This window comes from Mauremys reevesii, linkage group 21 (genome assembly GCF_016161935.1).
Source record: "Mauremys reevesii isolate NIE-2019 linkage group 21, ASM1616193v1, whole genome shotgun sequence".
NCBI lineage: Eukaryota > Metazoa > Chordata > Testudines > Geoemydidae > Mauremys > Mauremys reevesii.
The window spans coordinates 2965684-2985098 of NC_052643.1; the positions used below are offsets into that span (position 1 = coordinate 2965684).

General features: G+C 48.9%; 1 protein-coding gene across 3 annotated transcripts in view; it reads left to right on the forward strand.

The window, feature by feature from the left end:
• The window catches only part of PLEKHM2 (pleckstrin homology and RUN domain containing M2), a 56253-nt gene that overhangs the window by 13876 nt on the left and 22962 nt on the right, over window positions 1-19415 (forward strand). For all 3 annotated transcript variants that reach the window (XM_039509289.1, XM_039509291.1, XM_039509290.1), the window contains exons 2-6: window positions 11904-12010; window positions 12613-12722; window positions 14199-14298; window positions 16246-16333; window positions 18290-18476. In XM_039509289.1, coding sequence (XP_039365223.1) covers window positions 11904-12010; window positions 12613-12722; window positions 14199-14298; window positions 16246-16333; window positions 18290-18476 — 592 coding nt within the window. The remainder of the gene's footprint in view (window positions 1-11903; window positions 12011-12612; window positions 12723-14198; window positions 14299-16245; window positions 16334-18289; window positions 18477-19415) is intronic.

Below are 19415 nucleotides of genomic sequence, written 5' to 3' on the forward strand. Positions count from 1 at the left end.
TTGGGTTATGTATGTCCCATCTCCTCTGCACCCCCGTTTACTCAAACAAGTCCCCTATTCGCCATTGGACAAACATTTCTACTGTCCTTTGTTTACAAACGGATCTAAATTTATATCCATATAATTATTTGGAACCTTGAGGGTTTTTTTCTGTCTGGCTCCTCGCCTGGCTGGCAGGTGACATTGTTTTTGTTCGTAAGTGTCGCAGTGACAGCGATCCGACCCTGTTCAGATCACGCTGTGTCCCAGCGCGTGTGAAGCTGAGAAACACCCAGCTGGTAATTGCAGGGATGCCTTTCGGATGTGGACACCATTTACTTTGTCTATAGATAGCTTTGGCTCAGAGCTCATTTGAGCCAGCAGTCTGAACGGAGCGACATCCTGCTCCGTCTCCTGCTTCAGCGTTGCTTATCGTGCTATCAGAGCTGAAGTTACCGGGTTAATTCCGGCATCTGCAGTGTGAATGAACCCAGGGAATGATGAACTGAACTGACGAGCGTGTGTGGGGAGGAGAGAGGTGGCTAAGTGGAAAGGCCATTGAACAATATCTTTGAAGGAAATGCTACCACATTGTCAAAGCTTCCTGGCCTTCCTCCTTGTCCAACTGCTAGTGTCTATATTTAAGTTATCAGCTCAGCCCACAGCTACAGCCACAGGCAGGACATTACTTCACAGGAGCGTCACATGTGAAGGCGTAATTGATCACCACACTCCAAACAGTTTCTTTTGGCCAAGTGGCTAATTAGACTGAGAGGGGTTTGTTTTAAATTGTTCATTTGTGCTTTATAAGGATATTTGCAGGAGACAGCTCAACAGGGCATATAAAATGCACAGAGCTCTTTAAAGCAGGGGTGAGCAATACTGTGCGTCTCGTACAGCACGGAGCACATTGCTGAAGATCTGCAAGCGATAAGTGTCCAGGTTATAGGTGTGGTATTGGTAAGGGCAGGTACTTGGGGCTGGATTGTTGTAGGCTGGTTACACAGGGATGGCACAGAGTTGTTAGGGTTGTTCTGTTTATGTTTTTACGAGGTATACAGGCAGGTGTTTGGAGACACCTTGATGATCATTTTGCTAGCGCTCTTACAGAACCAGGGATGAGTGCTTATAATGATGATTTTCCACCCCGGGCTGTCTCTGGATAATTTTCAGCTGGTGGCGAGCCATGCCCAACCATTTCGTTATCTGATTAGAGCATCCATGTTTCAACCTCTGTTAGCCAAAACTACCTTTAAAGGGTTGTCACTAGCTTGGCTCCCCCCAATCAGTGTGGACATGAGCTAGGTATTAACTAGGTCATAATCCCAAACTAGAGATGACCTCCAGAGGTTGGTCTGTACTGCCATGGGTTGGGTACCATGAGTTTCAGCTAAAATCCTGTTCCACTCCACTTCCTTGATCCTACCACATCCTTTCCCTCAGCTGGCTCCCCCATGCTTTCCGAATTAAATCCACACTTCCCATCCTCCCTTTCAAGGTTCTGTTCAATCCCACCCCTGGCTGTGCCTTTGGTTTCCTTTCTTACTGCCCTCCGGTGCCTTCATTCATTCAAGCCTGCAGCCAAACAGCTTCCTTCACATCCTTTTCCCACTCCCATCTTCAGGCCACTTTCCATGTTGTCTCTGACTCTGGGAGCTCCCTCTTCTAACCCACTGCCCCTGGTGCCCCCCCGAAAACCCCGTGCTTCTGCAAGGCTCACTAGGATTGACCCCCCCTGAGCTAGCCGGGCAGCTGCCCAGCTGTTTGAAAAATAAAACCCTATAATAATCCTAGTAGCTCAGGCCTGTCCTGTCTTGTCTCTTCCTTTAGGCTGGAAGCCCCGTGGACTAGTGGCCACGTGTGCCTTGTGTAGCACCAAGCCCCCGGCTGTGCTTCACTAAGAACTCTGTTCGATGGCTTTTGTGTGCATAATAGATGCTGTCTCCCATCCATTGCACAGTGGTAGCACATTCTGCCGTGTGGAGGGCACCAGTTTTCGGGGGAGGGATAGCTCAGTGGTTTGAGCATTGGCCTGCTAAACCCAGGGTTGTGAGTTCAATCCTTGAGGGGGCCACTTAAGAATCTGGGGCAAAAATTGGTCCTGCTAGTGAAGGCAGGGGGCTGGACTCGATGACCTTTCAAGGTCCCTTCCAGTTCTAGGAGATTGGTATATCTCCAATTATTACCTTACCTTATTACCTTACCTCCAGCTTGACATGGCCTGGAACCGTTGTGGGCTTTGCAATCAGCCCCCAGGGGTGGCAGGGTAGCATCACATCCCTTTGATGATAGGCGTGTGGACTGTGCCCTCCCTCCCAAGTGACTTCTCGTTGCTTTATTTCCTCCTTTCTTAAACCCTCCCAGTGTTGGTCCCATCTCTCAGCTTAGATTGGAAACTCTCTGGGGAAGGAGTCTGGCATCCTTGCCAAGTGCCATGCACATCCATAGTGCTACACAAGTAGTAATCTGGTGACCGTCTCTGCAGCAGCAGCTCTGATGGCTTCTGCCCCATGCTGCCTGCTGGGAGAGGCTTCAGGAATGCAGGCCCAGTCCTCAGGTTGTTTGAAAGAGGGGATGTTCCCCGTTGTTTCTGCAAGATCCAGGTTCCACTAATGTCTAACGCTGAGCAGGTGTGTTCTTCTTGGGGGTTGGGCGGGTCACCCATCCCTTGATGTATCTATGCAGCTGAATTACAGGCACACAGTTCTGTGTCCATTGATCCACAGCGGTCGTGACCACTTCATGCAGTTCCCCGTTATTGACCCCGGAAGCTCTCTCTTGCGGGTCTCCTGCTGGATGTGGTTGGTGTGGAGTTTTTGTGTGCAAAGTTTGGGTTGCATCCCCAGTGCTAACAGCCCAGCAGGCCCTAATTAAAATGGTGTGATTCAGAGGCCCTGAGTCAGCCTTCGGAGGAATCACTGTGTTTGCATGTCTGCTGTGTACAGGCGCCCCACATTCACGGGGCTGGCTGCCGTCACATGACCGTGAGCCTTTCAGCAAAAACAAGTCACACGAGTGCGCCGCCCAGCTCCTGACATTACAGAGGAAAGACTCAGTGCATGCACATGAATTTGCACTAGACTCGCCCCTGACGTCGCTGTAGATTGGATGTGGGTGTGGCAGAATGGTAGCAAAGCAGGGCTTTGTACAGTACAGGGCTACACCCCCTGGACAGAGAGTTATTTTTCTCAGCTAAATATCACAGGCATATGTTTGTGCCCATTCAGTTTGTCGCTAATCCGAGGCTGCACGGGACCCCTTGGTTGTCTGTCAGTTGAGGAGTGCTGGCTTTCAGGGCAGTCTGGCAGATAAGGAAGGGGAGGCTGCATTAGGAATCCTGCTCATCAAAGACTCTTGAGGCACCCAGTGTCAGTTCAAATAGAAACTGCCTTGCTGACTTACTGCGTGGTGCCCATAGGAGCACCAGAAAGCCCAACGCTGTTTTAAGGTGTTGCCAATGGACCATGCTCTGCCACTGTGGTTCAGAAGGCAGGTTCCTCCTCAGTGCAGCTAAAGAAAATGCTGAAGCCCTGTGTCAGAGGATCCTTAAAGAATGCAGGAAGCATGTTGTGAAACTTCTGTTTCTGCTGACGTTACTTCCCCTAGTGGAAACGCTGCAGAAACTCCTTGGAGATGTGTAGAAATCCGGATGAAAAATGCTCAGTGGCCATCACAGTTCAGAGGCAGAAGAGATGATATAATCCTGGGGATTTGCTAGCTGTTTACAAGCAGCAGGACAGTGCGATACAGTTCCCTAAATAAAAAAAGGTTGAGTTCTTGGGACTGCTCTCCAGTGCCATCAACGTAGCAGTGTTGGAGAGTCTCAAGCAGGCTGTAAGCTACGAATGGCGTTGGCTCATTTCTAGCTGTGCAGAAGAAGAACAGGGACGGAAATGGGGAAGGAGGGGAAGAAAATGAGGAAATGCTTAAAATAGTTCAGCCATTTGCTGCTGAGACCTGGATTCCTTCCCAGACATGGGAAATTCCCATAATCGGGACAGTGAGGTGTTCAGGAGCTTTCAGCCAAGGATAATAAACCATCATGACCTTCCAGTGCTAGGTGTACGTACAGAGACTCATTGCAAGATGGGCAGGTGAGGTGAGATGGTCAAGGGAAGAGACATTCCCGACGAAGGTGAGATAAAGATCATCCTTGCCATATGATAGAACCTCTCTGCTGGTGATCTCAAAGCACGTTACAAGCATTGCTAGCTTAATTATACCTCGTGACAGCCCTGTGAGAGAAGCACAAAGTTACATATGTAACAAAACAAAAAATCATGAGTAAGATCCTCTGCTGGGGTAACTCAGCAAAGCTCCATCGATTTCAGTGGAGCGATGCTGATTTCCATCAACTTGTATGGCCTCTGACTCATAGTTGGCTGAAAAATCATATGATAAGACAGCAGAGGACCTGATTTTTTTTGGTTTGCTCAGCATCTGCTCCTTCCGCTTTCTCCAATCAGTAGCAGAGCCAAGAATAAGAGCAGCAGTCCTGGAGGGATATATGTTAGTGTCCTGGAAGGAGACCTGTCAGGACTCCTTGGATTCTACTCCAGCTCCCCCGTGTTGCATGAATTGTACATAGCTGGGATGAGCCACGAACTTCTGCTCTCTAATTATGGGTCTGGCACCAACTTACTCTGTGGCAGGCATTTAACCTCCTTGTGTCTCAGTTCCTCGTCTCTAAAATGGGGAAACGCTTGTACGTTGCGGGATGGAGTATTCCCTAAGCCTGTGCAGTGAGAGTCCCATACTCTGTGGGAGTGAAGTGTTGCTACTAGTGTAGTGGACCTGATAAAGGGAAGCCACTTTGGTAAAGGGAGCAAATGTCCATTTCATGCTTCCAGGGTGTGGCTTATAAATAAAGAGGGAAAACCCGAAGGTGGGGAGTGCGCAGAATCTCCCAGAACGGGGCCTTTTAGGGAGAAACAGCAGAGTCTCCTCCTGTATTCTGTTTAGTAGCAATATAATGAGTTTCCAGGTGGCTTAAATGCAGACTGGAATGAGTCCATAACACCACTTGTTTGGTCAGGAATCCAACACTTTTATTCCCTAAATCAATGAACTCTGTACGTTCTGCTTGTCCCATCCCTGAGCAACCACCTCCCTCAAAGCACGGAGCTGCCATGGATAAATTTGTAGGGCCTATCAGAACCCACCCTGCTTTACATCTGTTGCTAAATGGGACCGTGCCTTTAAATGTGACTTTATTTCTGGCCCTTAGGCCTCCTCACTGTGGGAACGTGTTAAAGCGTTGGCTGTAGATAATGTCTGTCATAGATGTTGAATAACTGAATATTACGCCGTTCATCCCCCACCTTGGAACTGCCTATTAATAGCATAATCTTCCAGAGTATTTTCATCCATCAAAAAGCTGAGAAAATAGGATTAGCTTTATGCCGGGGGGCGGGGGGGAAGGATTTGGAGAAATAAACTGGGATAAAGATTGAAGTGGAGTGTGAGTTCCAGGGGAGTTGAATGGTCTTTTTTCCAAACATGAACGGTGATAGCTTCTTACCACCGCTGTCCTGCTAACACAGACCAGAGCCTGCAGAATGGATCGCGCTTACTGTACAAACTTCCAGAGAAGCCAGCACCTCCTGATTACATTTAAAAGTAATTAAAAAGCTTTGATCCATGTCTCAGTGGCACAGCCTTGTACATGAGTCATTCTGGTGGGGTTGTGGAGCCAGTCCTGCCTGGAGAACTCGCTGCCTTGGAAGGAACAAAGAGAACGACAGCACTAAAAAGCATCTGATTCCACCTGGGATCGAGCCTGTGACTAATCTGAGAACCACACTGGTGGCTTTATGGTGGGTGTCTTAGAATGATTGCGGAGAGCTTTGCTCAGACTGTGCCCAGCTCAGTTGAGAGCACAGAGGACGATACGTTCCCTGCCTCTAGGAGTTTCCATCTAGATTATACAGGACAGACAGACATATGCTGTGTGGTCAGATGAGTCAAGTTTCACGCTTCCATCCTAGGTTGGACTGGCTGCTCCCGGGCACAGCAGGTCTTTCTCCTGCTTGGGGGTAGGATTCCCTGGGTGGGATCAGTTCTACACAGGAAGCCCTTGCTCTGCAGGGCTCTCTTCAGGCCTGGGATGTTGGCCTGAATTCTGTGATTTGTAAGGGAGTCTACAGTGCAGTGGGGTTTTTCCAACGTTGAGAGTCAAGACAGCCCTTCCCCTCCCCACCCCCCATCTACTTTGCTCTGTTACTCCAGCGTAAATCTGTACTAATTCCTGACATTATTTGAGTGAGGCTGGGTTTACACCACTTGGACTGAGAGCAGAATTTGGCCCTGAGTGGGAAGCAACTCCTAATTAATCCAGTAACCATTTTAGATCCTACCAGATTTAAAGCCTCAGCTAAGATCTCACGCTAGAAAAAGCACTTAGAGAGAATCCTGCCCCTTAATCCATACAACCAAGGGCTTGGCTCTAATTACCTGAGCCTGACACTTCACAGCTACTAGCCGCAGCCTGGTGTCTGTCTGTCTAGCTGAGAACAGTGAAGCAGGGGCCACCTTGGCGATAGATCGGAGGACTGCACATTAGATGGGTCTGATGCTGGGACTTGATAAAATTCAGTCCTGGGCCAGTGCTGGAAAGGGGCTGTGTGCCCGAGGGATCAAATGTGGGTTTATGGTCTGCTGTCTTGTAAGCTGTCAGAGCTAGAAACAAATGTTTTTGGCCACTGGAAAGCTGTGACCCGCGGCTATCGCATAAAGCAGCAGGGCCAGCACTTCTAAACCAGCTTCTCTGTTGTGCTCCTGTGGCACCGTTGGGATGGTTAGTGTCTGAAAAGCAGGGGCTTTGTCCGTGTAGAAAATTCTGAGCGCAAACAGGCTGCATTGAGGGCCCCTCAGAACCTTGTCTCAGCGTGTCTCCTGAACTGATAGCGAGGCTAACGGCTAAAATCACACCAGCATTGAAGCTGGGGGTAGAAGAAAGATGATAATCCAGCTGGTTTTTAGCGTTCATTATTAACTCCAAACTGCTACCATTGGTCTGGAAACAGGGATCAGAACGGGAAAGAACGTCAGTGGCTGTGATAGTCTCTCAGAATATGAGAGCTCCTTGTCTTCGGTCAAAGACTGCGTGGGAGGACTCTCCCTCTCTAGATATGACATTGGATGGGCTCCAGTGCTCTTCTGTTTGGGCAGAAGAAACAACATTTGCCATTTGTTGCACTTGATTTCGCAGACCCACAGCATGACCAATCATGTCTTCTGAATTCCAGTTGTCGGCTTCCTAGCCAAGCTAAGCAGGGAGACCTCACTTTAATTCTTCAGGGTCCCTCTTCTCTAGAAACTCTTCAGAGTCTGATGTGATGTAGCTCAGAGTTGGAAAAGGTCACTGCAAACACCTGTAACACATGTGATTCCTTCATTTGTTACCTAGAAATCGTGCTGGTGGGAGTCTGAGGTCGTAAGAATTAGAGGTGATCAAGGCCTATTAGATCATTTTGCCTCATTCCCTAGGAGCCTAGTTCAGGATCACATTGTGCAAATCCCATGGTTCCTCACTAACTACTCCTATAGAACATAGGTAGCATGGTAATGTGCGGCATGTGACTAAGATTAGAATGTAATCAGTAATCCTACTGTATGAATCCTGAGTATGTGTAAGAAATGGCCCCAGATAAGATGCTAAGCCATATGTATAATAGAAGGCTGGCAAGTCAGCGTGTGAGAGAATTAGGATTTAGAGCTAAGGGGATTTCTAGTGTCTCTCAGTATTTTTTGCAAAAACAGAAAAATAATTTACAGTGCACTGCAAGAAATAAAAGGTCTGGGCCCTCTGAGCCGTCAGCTGGGATTCCTTGGCTGGAGCATTCCCATACTGCGGCTGTAGCCTCTCTCCTCGTCTCTACGTTCCCATCCCAGTGAAAGGGCTGCCTGTGAAATTGCCTTCCTGCGTAAGTGCAACGGGAAAAGATAAAGATCCATTATCAGGCCATGAAATCGGATCTTAATGGAACGCGGGGGCTCTTGTTTTATAAGCCCAATTATACAGCACTGTCGGATACCAGTCCGGTGGGGTGATGTTTATCAGCAGCATTCTGTAGTCCAGGGGTTCTCAAACTATTGTCCTGGTGACCCCTTTCACACAGCAGCCTCTGAGTGTGCCCCCCCCATAAATTAAAAACCCTTGTTTATATATTTAACACCATTATAAATGCTGGAGGCAAAGTGGGGTTTGGGGTGGAGGCTGACAGCTCACAACGCCCTATGTAATAACCTCACAACCCCCTGAGGGGTCCCGATCCCCAGTTTGAGAACCCCGGCTGTAGTCCTAGCACGCCATGGGGGAATGCGTGGAGTTCAGCTCCTCGCTAGCGAAGAACCCTTTATCAATATCAAAGACAAACAAGCGTCTGACTTAAGCCAGTAGTAAGTAGTGAGGAAAGGGTTCCTGCCTCTCTCTGTCCTTAATCTCCTCCTGTGATTTTTTTTCATGTTGCTGAGGTCTCTGATCCGTGTCTAATCTTAAAGTACATAATGTGGTGCTGCAATAGCTAGGAACAGCCCTAGCTTTAATGGTCTTGTCTCTTCCCTGTTTACACCGATATCCTGTCTGATCCACTGGTCATTTAGATCCAGTGTGATTATCCAAATGGAGCTCAACTGGATTGGATGTAGTAAAAAGTGTTGATAGCCAATAATAAATAATGTTCTTGTCTAGTTCCTTTCATCTGGTAACCTCAGAATGTCTTTTATGCCTGAAAATGGAGCCTCACGACACGCCTGTGGAGTCGGTGATGATACTCCATTTTATACCTTGGGAAATTGAGACACAGAGTGGGAAGGGGACTTGCCCAAGGCCATATAGTGAGTCTGTGGCAGAGCCAGCAATAGCATCCAGACCCCTTGATTTCATCATTTCAAACTGGTTTTGTAAACTGTGAGCCATGTAAGCATGATTTGGTTTATAAACCCCCTGGAAAAACTGTGTCTAATGGAATCCCCAACATGCCTTTTAACTCCAGTGCAGAGATGTCCAGCAGCATGACTGTTGAGTAACATGTTGAGTTGCATTTTTCTGAAATGAGCGCATGCTTCTGTTTGTTCCTCCCAGTGCTTCAGGGTGCTCTTGAAAACAAGTTGCTGCACCTCTCTGAGCTAGATCTAGGTGTGACTTCTTAAACTGTGGTTTATTAATGCTTTTCTGTAGTGCTTGCTGAGTTTCAAAGGGTGTATTCTGTTGCCTACATGATTGCCAGTGGTGATAGTGTTTAGTGTATGTGAAGATTGGGGTAGAGATGGGCCATAAGCAACACCTTCGATCCAGACACGCAAACGGACTACGTCTGAGCTTTGCGACAGACCTGCTGCTAGGTTTGGAGAACACGCTGAGCAGCCTCCTATGTGTGTGTTTTAATGTGCGTGAGTGGAGGCTGTTGATATCACAGAAGGCGGCTCAGCACCATTCTTTAGCGAGGTGCTTACATCCGCAAGAACAGCGGCTGCTGGTGAGAAATGACAGGATAATCTTTGCTCTGGTAAAAGCTTACGTAGAACCCATCTGACTGTTCGTGTGGGCAGACTGAACTGGAGCTGGGCGCTTAAACCAGGCCGTGGCAGCTGCCATCTGAGTCTCTCTCTTTCCCAAGCCCAGGGCAGTTCTGTGACTAACCAGGAGGCATTGTGGGAGCAGTGCAAATGAGCCTGCCTTTTGAAACCTGTCAGTGCAGAGCCAGCCTCTTGAATCCGATTCTGTTCTTTGCCCGTCTAGCGCATTCGGTGTGGACGATCTCAGAGCACTTTACAGACCTTAAAAACTGAAGTCTCATTACCGCCCTGGGTGGCAGGACATTATCGCCACCCTTGTTTTAAAGATGAGGAAACTGAGGCACAGAGGCAAAATGACTCAACCAAAGTTGCACAGCGAGTCAATCACAAAGCTGGGGATGGAACCCAGATCTCCTGGCTCCTGCCAAAGTCACAAGACCATTCTCTATGCATGTAGGTCAGTCTGAGGCTCAGTACAGCCAATTAGCTGCAATTATACTTTATTTATTATAAAGATGCATGGCCATCTCGTTGCATCTGTGTAATAATAGTAATACTGTGCGCTTCTCCTGGGCCTGTAACTTGGGGGGCCCTGATTGCATCACAAACATTAATGAATTAAACTCCAGCCCCTCCCTGGGTATTATCCCCATTTTATAGATGGGGAAACTGAGGTGGTGATTTGCCAGTGGTCCCCCAGTAAGTCCGTCAGAGCCGGGAACTGAACTCCCAGTCCTGCGCCCTAACCCAAAAGCCCAGCTAGTTGTATAAAAAGGGAGAATTGGATTGATGTCATTACCCTTTGGAGAGATGCTTGGGGAGAGCACGTTACGTTTGAGCAGTTGTCCTAGTGAACGATGAATGTTCGTTTTATCGCACATGCCTGGCTGTGAGAACCGTTGCCTACACATCAGAGTTCCACACGCTGACTTTGTCCGGTGCTGAGCTCTGCTCACACCCCCGATTTCTTTAGTGACTGCCCGGGCAGAAAAGCAGAGGGGACTTCAGCATTGACCAGCAGAGACACGACATCCACACCCAGTGAAGTGCCTGTCTCGCTAGTGTCAGCGCAGCCATACGCGCCAACTCCGTGGGTGCTCCACCCACGGGGAAAAATTGGTGGGTGCAGACCCACCCCAGCTCAACTCTGCCTCCGCCTCCTCTCCTGAGCACGCCGCCGAGTCCTGCTTCTCCCCCCTTCCCTGCCAGCGCTTGTGCCGCGAAACCACTGCGGGGGAGGAGGAGGAACGCAGCGTGCTTGGGGAAGAGGCGGGGCTGGGGCGGGATTTGGGGAGGGGTCCAATAGGGACAGGGAGGGGGCGGAGTTGGGGTTGGGGCAGGGGGGCGCGAGCACCCACCGGCGCCAAGGAAAGTTGGCGCCTGTGAGTGCAGCTCTTGTGAATCCAGTGAAAATTGTTGCCATCTCTCGCTCATGCGCACATATGGCGTCTGCAGAGCAATGTTCTATAGATGCTGTTGTACGTCCATAAGCCATTTCAAGGCCTCCTTTGTGACATTGCGGATAACATCCAGTTCACCTCTGAAGCCATATTTGAGGCACTGCATTCTGATTTGTTGGGTAGTTCGGATGTTCTCACCACAGTCGCAGGAAGCAGAGTCTTTGATTTTCAACTTGTGCATCAAGTAGCCACATCATCCATGGTTGGGTCAGTAATAATATGCTTGTTTGGAACAGTAGATGAGGTCCAGACACTTTGCCATTCCCTGGCTGGATCCAGAGGCCTGGGGAGGTCATAGTGCCATCTCCAAAACCAGGCTGTTAAACAGGCTGTTTGTTCGGTACTTCTCATTAAAAATGTGTAAAGATTGGCCTGTGTTTCCAAGTGCTGATGACTCATAAAGCACTGAAGTGAATGGCTAGTATCCAAAGCATAAGGAATAAATATTTAGACACACATACATGCTGGAAACATGCAATGACAATAAAGAAATATGAATCCTGCTGAGAAATCCCCTTCCCTGTAAAAGCACAGCCCTGCTGGCTGACGTGTGGCACATGTCTCTGTGCCTCTTGGAAAATCGCCTGCCAAACATGTACACATGGGTGCAAGCTGGCGGGTTTTTCAATGTGCTCAGCAAGCCATGGCACAGACCGGAGGAGAGTCTTGCGGTCCATTCTGTCGGCTGTCTGGTAGGGCCCTAAGGCCGTGAGGAGATAGGTGGATGCAACCCCAGTGAAGTCTGATGGAATTGCACTTGTTTGCCCCAGGTCCGAATGTGGCCCTGAAACTGCATATGGGCGAGTTAAGGGCTCGGGGTTTCCTTACGTCAGGGTGGGTCACTGAAGGAATGTATGACTGTGGCCCTAGAGATTGTAATGTAATTGACTGAAATTTGGAGGGTTAGTCCCCTGCTCAGTAGCTGACACCGCCTCTTGTTTTCAGTTGCAGAGTTACTTTGCAGCCTGTGAGGATGAGACCCCAGCAATTAGGAATCATGACAAAGTCCTTCAGCGACTGTGTGAGCACCTGGACCACGCCCTGCTTTATGGGTAAGATCTACCATGCAGTGGGCTGATGCGTTCGGCCGACCTGTGCCCCACCCAAGTTACAGAGCTGGGCTTGAAGAAGGGATGGGTGTTCAGGAAGGGGAACAAATGATTTCATTATGCAGTATCCTAGTGGGATCCCTGGATGCATATTTTGACTACCTGCTTCTAAACCCCCGTGTCAGGGTCATCCTAGCTGGAAAAAAATACTGCAGGGCACCAAGATTAGGGCCCCAATACTTGTTTCCTCCTTTTCAATCTCTTCCTTCTTTTGTCTTTCCCTCACCATTTGAAAGGTCCTGTCCTCGCCTCCTCTCACCTCTCTGAATTTCCTCCCCTTCTCCTCTCTGGTGTTTTATTCAGAACCCGGTGCTTGGGTTTTGAAAAAGTCGTCCCAATTAGGAAACCCTCTGAAGCTCATCCTGTCCCAGCCTGACACTGAGACACCTTGAGTGGTGCTCCTGTGACATGACATTCAAAGTGAGGTGGTTTCCAATATGGACTATGGAGAGCACATCCCTCCCTCCACTCTTTCTAGGCAATAACTTACTTGCTTCAGGGTCTGAAAGCGATGAATTCTTTCCTTTCTGTTTCCATTCCCCCAGGCTGCAAGATCTCTCTTCAGGCTACTGGGTGCTGGTCGTTCACTTCACCCGCAGGGAAGCCATCAAGCAGATAGAAGTCCTGCAACATGTGGCCACCAATTTGGGGCGCAGTGAGTATTTTATTCTTCACCTTCTAGAGCCTTCTTCGCTCTCCATGGGCGAGTCCTAGTTCTGGGAAAGCTGGCATGAGATCCGAGTCGGCTTTAATTGCTGTGCGTGAGATTCTGGTCTGTGCAGGAAGTCAGTGAAGCAGTAGCCACACATGCAATCTCTGAAGCTGGCCCTGTGGTACAGTCAGCAGTCTCCTCCATGTTTGCCTTGTCCAGACCAGGACGTGGGGGGTCGTTGTGTGGTGACCATGGGTCGCACAGGCTGTTTGTTACAGAGCTGTGTAGATGACCTGGAATGAGACAATTTTAATAAGAAATACTGCAAGCCCAGTTACCAGCTGTTAGTGGAATGCCTCAATTCCCCATTTGGATGCTCACAGCTGGGCATAGAAGCCCAGAGATCACTTGGGTCCTAAGACCTGGTTGAAACATGCAAATACAGATTGAGGTATCCAAATGCAGGATTTGGACAGCACCAGCACTGGAAAAGTGGGCTGGGCATGGCAGTAAAGTGTCTCCTGATTGTCCCCTTTTGGGGTTTGCACACAGATCTCATAGTCAGGCTTTTCTGAATCAAAGGTCTGGATGTGACTCTAATGCATCTATGAAACAAACCAGCCAGCCAGGCTGTGGAATTGGCTTGTAGGGGAGATTTTGGCAGGATGGTCCTAGGTGATTTGGATAGGCCCCTCCCATTCTGTCCCAGAAGGTTACTGTGTAACTCCACAGGTACTGAAGCTCCTTTTCCTTTGAGACTGACAGAGGAAATACGATGTGAAATGTGCAGATGTTTTTTGCCCATTATTAAAAGTACATGGGACCTTTTTCACATCAAGGCCAGCTTTGAGCAGGAGTGCTGTCGAGAGCCCCACTGCTCTACCCGCTTAACCCTACTCCCTTCCCACCACTTCCTCCCTACCCCGAGGAGAGGAGAGCAGAGCGCATCCATCATCCTTCAGTGAAATTCACCTCTCTTTCCGCTCACACATTGTCCTCCAGTAGCTCCTGATTGTCTAGTATCCTGATCATTATTTGAAATGATTTAGGGGGTGATTCTTGGTCTGTTAATCCTGCCTGAGCAGTTCATTGTAATTATTCACCATTTGAAATAACAGCTGCTATAGCTTTTGATTGCACTTGTAGGGCACACGGAATTGTTTCTGTTTTGTGATTGGTTGAGCACAGCTCTTTAGATTGTGGCTTCCGCTGCAAACACTCATGATCATGAATCTGAAATTAATTTCCTGCTACTGCTTTCTTAAAATCCCTGCGTCCAGGAACATTCCTGCCAGTGAACTGATTCACTAGACTATTCGTGGCATGTGAATGCAGATGGGGCTTGAACAGCCTCAGCAAACTGGTTTAAGAATATGAATGAATATTTGTAGGTCCGTCCCGTCCCCCCCCCCTGCCCAGTATTTGCCCAGCTCTGGAAAGCAGGGTCTGCTGATAAATAACCTTTGATGCTTGTTTCAGGTCGAGCTTGGCTATACCTGGCCCTCAACGAGAACTCATTGGAGAGCTACTTAAGGCTGTTTCAGGAGAATCTAAGTCTGCTGCATAAGTACTATGTCAAGTGAGTAGTAGCACAGTCCTCCCAGCCCTGCCAGCTGTCTCCTGGGCTCCGCTGCTGGTTACATTTTCCTTTTAGGAAGCTAATCTCCATTTTGCTTGAAACAAACTTGCAGCAAATCAGGTTCCACTTCCTCCCCCAAGATCTTTGGAAATGCTGAGTGCTCGCAACTGGGTTTCTAGGGAAAGGCTTGGCCATAGACCTCAGTTGTGCGGGCACTGGATTGGCTAGTGCTGCAGACGGCATGCTGGGGCACTGTGCTGTCCCAGGCAAAGAGGAAGGTGTGACTGCTCTATGTAAATGTGTCTGCAGCCCTGCCTGGAGCCAGCCGGTGGACCTGCTCATGGACTTTCAGCTGTATGGAGCCAGTCTCTCATGGATGGTGGTGTATGGCTGCATGGCACTTGCTTGTCATGGCCAACTCATCCTTCTAAACATCAACAAAAATCTGAAATATGTTGGAACGTGATTGTCTTTAATAAACTAGGCGACCTATGGCACGCGTGCCGAAGGCGGCATGCCAGCTGATTTTCAGTGGCACTCACACACTGGTCCGGGGGGCTCTGCATTTTAATTTAATTTTAGATGAAGCTTCTTAAACATTTTTAAAACCTTATTTACTTTACATACAACAATAGTTTAGTTATATATTATAGACTTATAGAAAGAGACCTTCTAAAAACGTTAAAATGTATCACTGGCACGTGGAACCTTAAATCAGAGTGAATAAATGAAGACTCGGCACAGCACTTCTGAAAGGTTGCCGACCCCTGAACTAGACAGAGACCAGTAAGGCAGGAATAAGGCATATTCTCTTACTTCCTTTGTTGACATTTGGTAACATTTTTAAAGGTGCATAAGTGACCTTAGGAGGCGAAATCTCTCTGATTTTTCAGTGAGACTCCCAAGGGACTAAATCATTTTTGAAAATCAGACTTAGGCTCCTAAGTCACTCAGGCCCCTTTGAACATTTTACCCATAGCAATTATTACGTAGTTTATGATCCTTGCAGCCTCTCTGTATGTGTTCACAACTGTTTTGGCTACTGCAGGTACCTCCTGAATGTCACACCTGCCTTGTGTTACTGTACTTTGCCTTTCGCTGTCTTGAATGACTCTGACCCATTCTCCTGCCCCCCTCCATAGATGTGCAAAGGACCATAACTGGTTTTATTTTGCAGTGAGGGGCGCTAGAGGGCCTGCCACTTGACCAATGCTTGTGATGAATTTGGTGAGCATGTGGGCTACACATTTAAAAAAGAAAGCTCACCAGCTTCTTGGCTAGTTTGATGCCCTCACTGCAAGTCAAGTAGATGTCTCCTGATAAAAGGTAATAAAAAGGTAATAATTGGAGATATACCAATCTCCTAGAACTGGAAGGGACCTTGGAAGGTCATCTAGTCCAGCCCCCTGCCTTCACTAGCAGGACCAATTTTTGCCCCAGATCCCCCCCTCCCCCCCAATTGAACTCACAACCCTGGGTTTAGCAGGCCAATGCTCAAACCACTGAGCTATCCCTCCCCCCCGATCCTCAGGGTTTGCAAGGAGACTCCCTGTCTGCCTCTTTCATCCAGAGGACAGATGGTTATGGCATGTCCCGAAGGCTGATCTTAACTCAGGAAAGGGCAAATGTCTAAAGGAAGTGCAGCCGGCTGCCTCTCCTGAGCCTTGAGCCTGCAGGGGAAGCGTGCTGCCTTCACAGCCATTCAACCCTGGTTTGCCTCAAGCGCAGATACCAAAGAGAAACCTTGACGTGCTAAAAACAATGCGATCCCACTTCGGCTGTCTGAGTCTCAGGTTGTTTACAGGGTTAGCTCAGGGTCATGTCCTGGAAACCAGATGGGTGGAGAATGTGTTTTGATTTGTAAGATCATGTGCTCGGTGAGGACACTCGCAACGGTTTTGTCTCCATGCCAAAGCTGAACGTTCTTATATTTTATCTGTGTCACAGGAATGCCCTGGTCTGCAGTCATGATCACCTGACCTTGTTCCTGACGCTGGTATCTGGGTTGGAATTCATTCGCTTTGACTTGGATCTGGTGAGAATTACTGTCTTCGCTGATGGATAGAAAGACTGTAGAGCAGGAAAACCCCATGCACCATTTGAAGCTTGGGCCAGCATAATAGTTAATAAACTCTGCCCCTGGCTGTCCGCGGCGCCTGCCAGAGAGATGCACCCTCAGAGTTTCTCTGCTGCAGTAGCTCAGAGAGAGCCCTTGGTCAGAGGCATCATTCAGTTTCACAAGTCAGCACTTCTCCAGTTCTACAAAATACGACATTCTCCGCCCTGGGCACGGCCGGGAGAAGGCAGCATAGGGCTGTCATGTTGGGCAAGGAACAGGTGCTTCTACTAAGGGAAATTTTTGCCAAGCTCTGGCAAAGACTCAGGGCCAGTGCAAGGATGTTTCGCGCCCTAGGCCCTCCCTCCTCCCTGAGCCCTGCAGCAGCTCCCTACCCCACCCTGAGGCGCCCCCCCCCCTGCGGGGGATGCGTGATAGATAAACACGAGCATGAGGGCAGGATGGTAAAAGGCACAACGAATGGGAGAAAGAAATGAAGGGGGGGAGGGCGGAGGTGGATATTTGAATTGGGGGAGGGAGGGAGAGGAGAGATGCTGATGGCGATGAGTTGACATAGGGCCTTGCAGGTGGATCTCAGGTAGTAAAAGACCAATGAAAGTGAGTCCGTGAGGAATTTCCAGGTTGGGGGTTTCTAGGAACCAAACATGTAGGTTCCAAAATCCCTACTTGTGGGGAAAAGTGACTGTAGAACTAGAGGAGCTAGAGCCCATCATGTACATGGACGGAGAGGAAAGAATGGAGGTTGTTCCCCATGCTGTGCTGTTATCTAAGCAGCACTGAGTGTCTGTAGCCACTCAGCTGCCTGTCCACCCTAAAGCAAAGTGTAAAGAACACTAGCCCTGAGGAGAGGAAATGGTCATGATGGCAGATTGTCTATTGACCTGGCTGCGTATGCGTTTAGAATACCATGGCTGCGAAGGTTTCTGTTTCTGTTGTGAGCTTCAGACATGAAGCTACACTGAAGCTTTCACTGAAGTCCATTTGAGGTGTGACGTTTGGTTCACTTTCTCCACTGAGTCTATTTCCATCTGCTACTCTGTGGCTGGCACAGGTTTGCTTCCTGCTGCAGGTTCAATTTCCTGGTGGTGTCCTCTTCCTCCTCCAGTGTCCGGCCAGCGCAAGTGGCCTGCTGCTGGATCAGCAAGTCAGTTTTGTTTCCTTGGCATCTGTGTGCTATAAGAAAAGAGATTGTGTTAGCCAGTGTCAATGACTAGAGTTCCATGTATATGTGTGTGGAAATAGAAATGCGATTAAATCTAAGTCTGGCTTGTATTTCCTAAGGCTCCCTTTGTAGCTCTGCAGTGATGAGAACAAAATATTTGCTAACAGCCTGAGGGATAATGAAGTCATTCAAAGCCAGCAAGGCTTCCTTCTCAGTCAGGGGAGAACTTTTCCAAACAATGGTTCAGTCCCCAGCAGAGACTTAGTCAGATCACGAGCTACTGTACAACCCTAGTCCCCATGCAGGAGTCAAACATCAGGGATGCTTCAAAGGCCAGACCGAGGAGCACTGACAGAGCTGTGGGAAGGGCTGGGCTAGCAGGGGGGTCAGGACTGAGGGGCATTTGCCGACCTCGGTGGGGGAGCCCAGGAGAGGAACAAGAACTGGTCCTGCAGGGTCAGTATTGGTGTGCAATGGTACATCTGTGTGGTGGAAGCTTGCTTGGTGCCGTACACAATTTGCCTGCTACTGGCTAGTGCTTTCAGAGTGAAGTCAAAACAAGGCACTGGAATGTCGTCATCTCTGCTCATCCCTTCGTTTGTTAACCATGCGTAACCAGGTTATTTGCACATCTAATGTCATGTTTGTATTCCACACGGGCGGCCGTGTTAATAATGTCCTCGCTGGCTGAGTTGTCAGAGGAAAGGCTGCGTCTGACGCAGTGACTCTCCTCTCTGTGGCTCTGCTCTCAGGACGCCCCTTACTTGGACCTGGCACCATACATGCCCGATTACTACAAGCCTCAGTATCTGCTGGACTTTGAGGATCGCCTGCCAAGCTCCATCCATGGCTCAGACAGCCTGTCGCTCAACTCCTTCAACTCAGTCACCTCGACCAATCTGGAGTGGGACGACAGTGCCATTGCACCTTCAAGTGAGGGTAAGTGGCTACCCAGGGCAGAGGGGAGGGGTGCATGTGCAGCTTCTGTTTGCACAAGAACCTGAATGCTACAGAAGAATGAGAGAAAAGAGCAATACCCAACCCAGCAGAGGTCTGGTTGGCATCTCTTCTCGCTGGGACTATGATTAAAGCTTTGTAGCTGGGCAACACCCGTGCCTTCCCATATATCCAATAATGTGCTGTCCCATTTGCTGAGAATCCACTAACCCACTGGGCCAGATGAGACGAGCTATGGGAAGGGGTGATAAGGAGCCGACTGTAGTGGCCAGGAGCGGGCCCCTAGTTAGCACTCTGCGCCACCTCAGTCTTGCATGCGGAGGTGTGGCCAGTGGAGACTACAGGTCCCAGCATGCTTTGCTCCATCTTGATCCAAGCTGCCAGATCCTCCTGCCTAGACTGAAGATGTTTTTTTCAACCCACATTTGGCTTTGATGTTTTCTTTGCATCAGGGCACCTTCCAGTTCTTCAGCCTTAAAATTCTCCCAGTGCTACAGGGAGGGACACTCCTTTTTGCAGGAGCTTACTGTTGTTCAGTAGAATTCTCCAGCGGGAAAGGTGGGGCAGTAAGGCTCCGATTTGGTTCAAAGCCCAGAGGATGGACACCCGTCTCCTTGGTTTAATTGCTCCCATAGATCCACCTGACCTTGGGCACTGACTGCAGGGAGGCCAGGCTTGCTTCTCCCTCTTGCAGATTCAACAGCTACCTCTTTCAGGCCTGAAAAGCAAAAGCCAGAGTCTGCTTGAGCATAGGCCTCCTGCTTCAATGTGGCGTTTAGGTCATCGATCTACAGAGGTTCATGTATAACAGTTACACATGCATGGTGGGTTAAATGGACCTGCGAGGGCTGTTCCCAGCTAAGCAAGGGAACTAAAACTCCAAGCATTAGTCTCTTTTTTTTTTTTTTTTTTTTTTAAGCC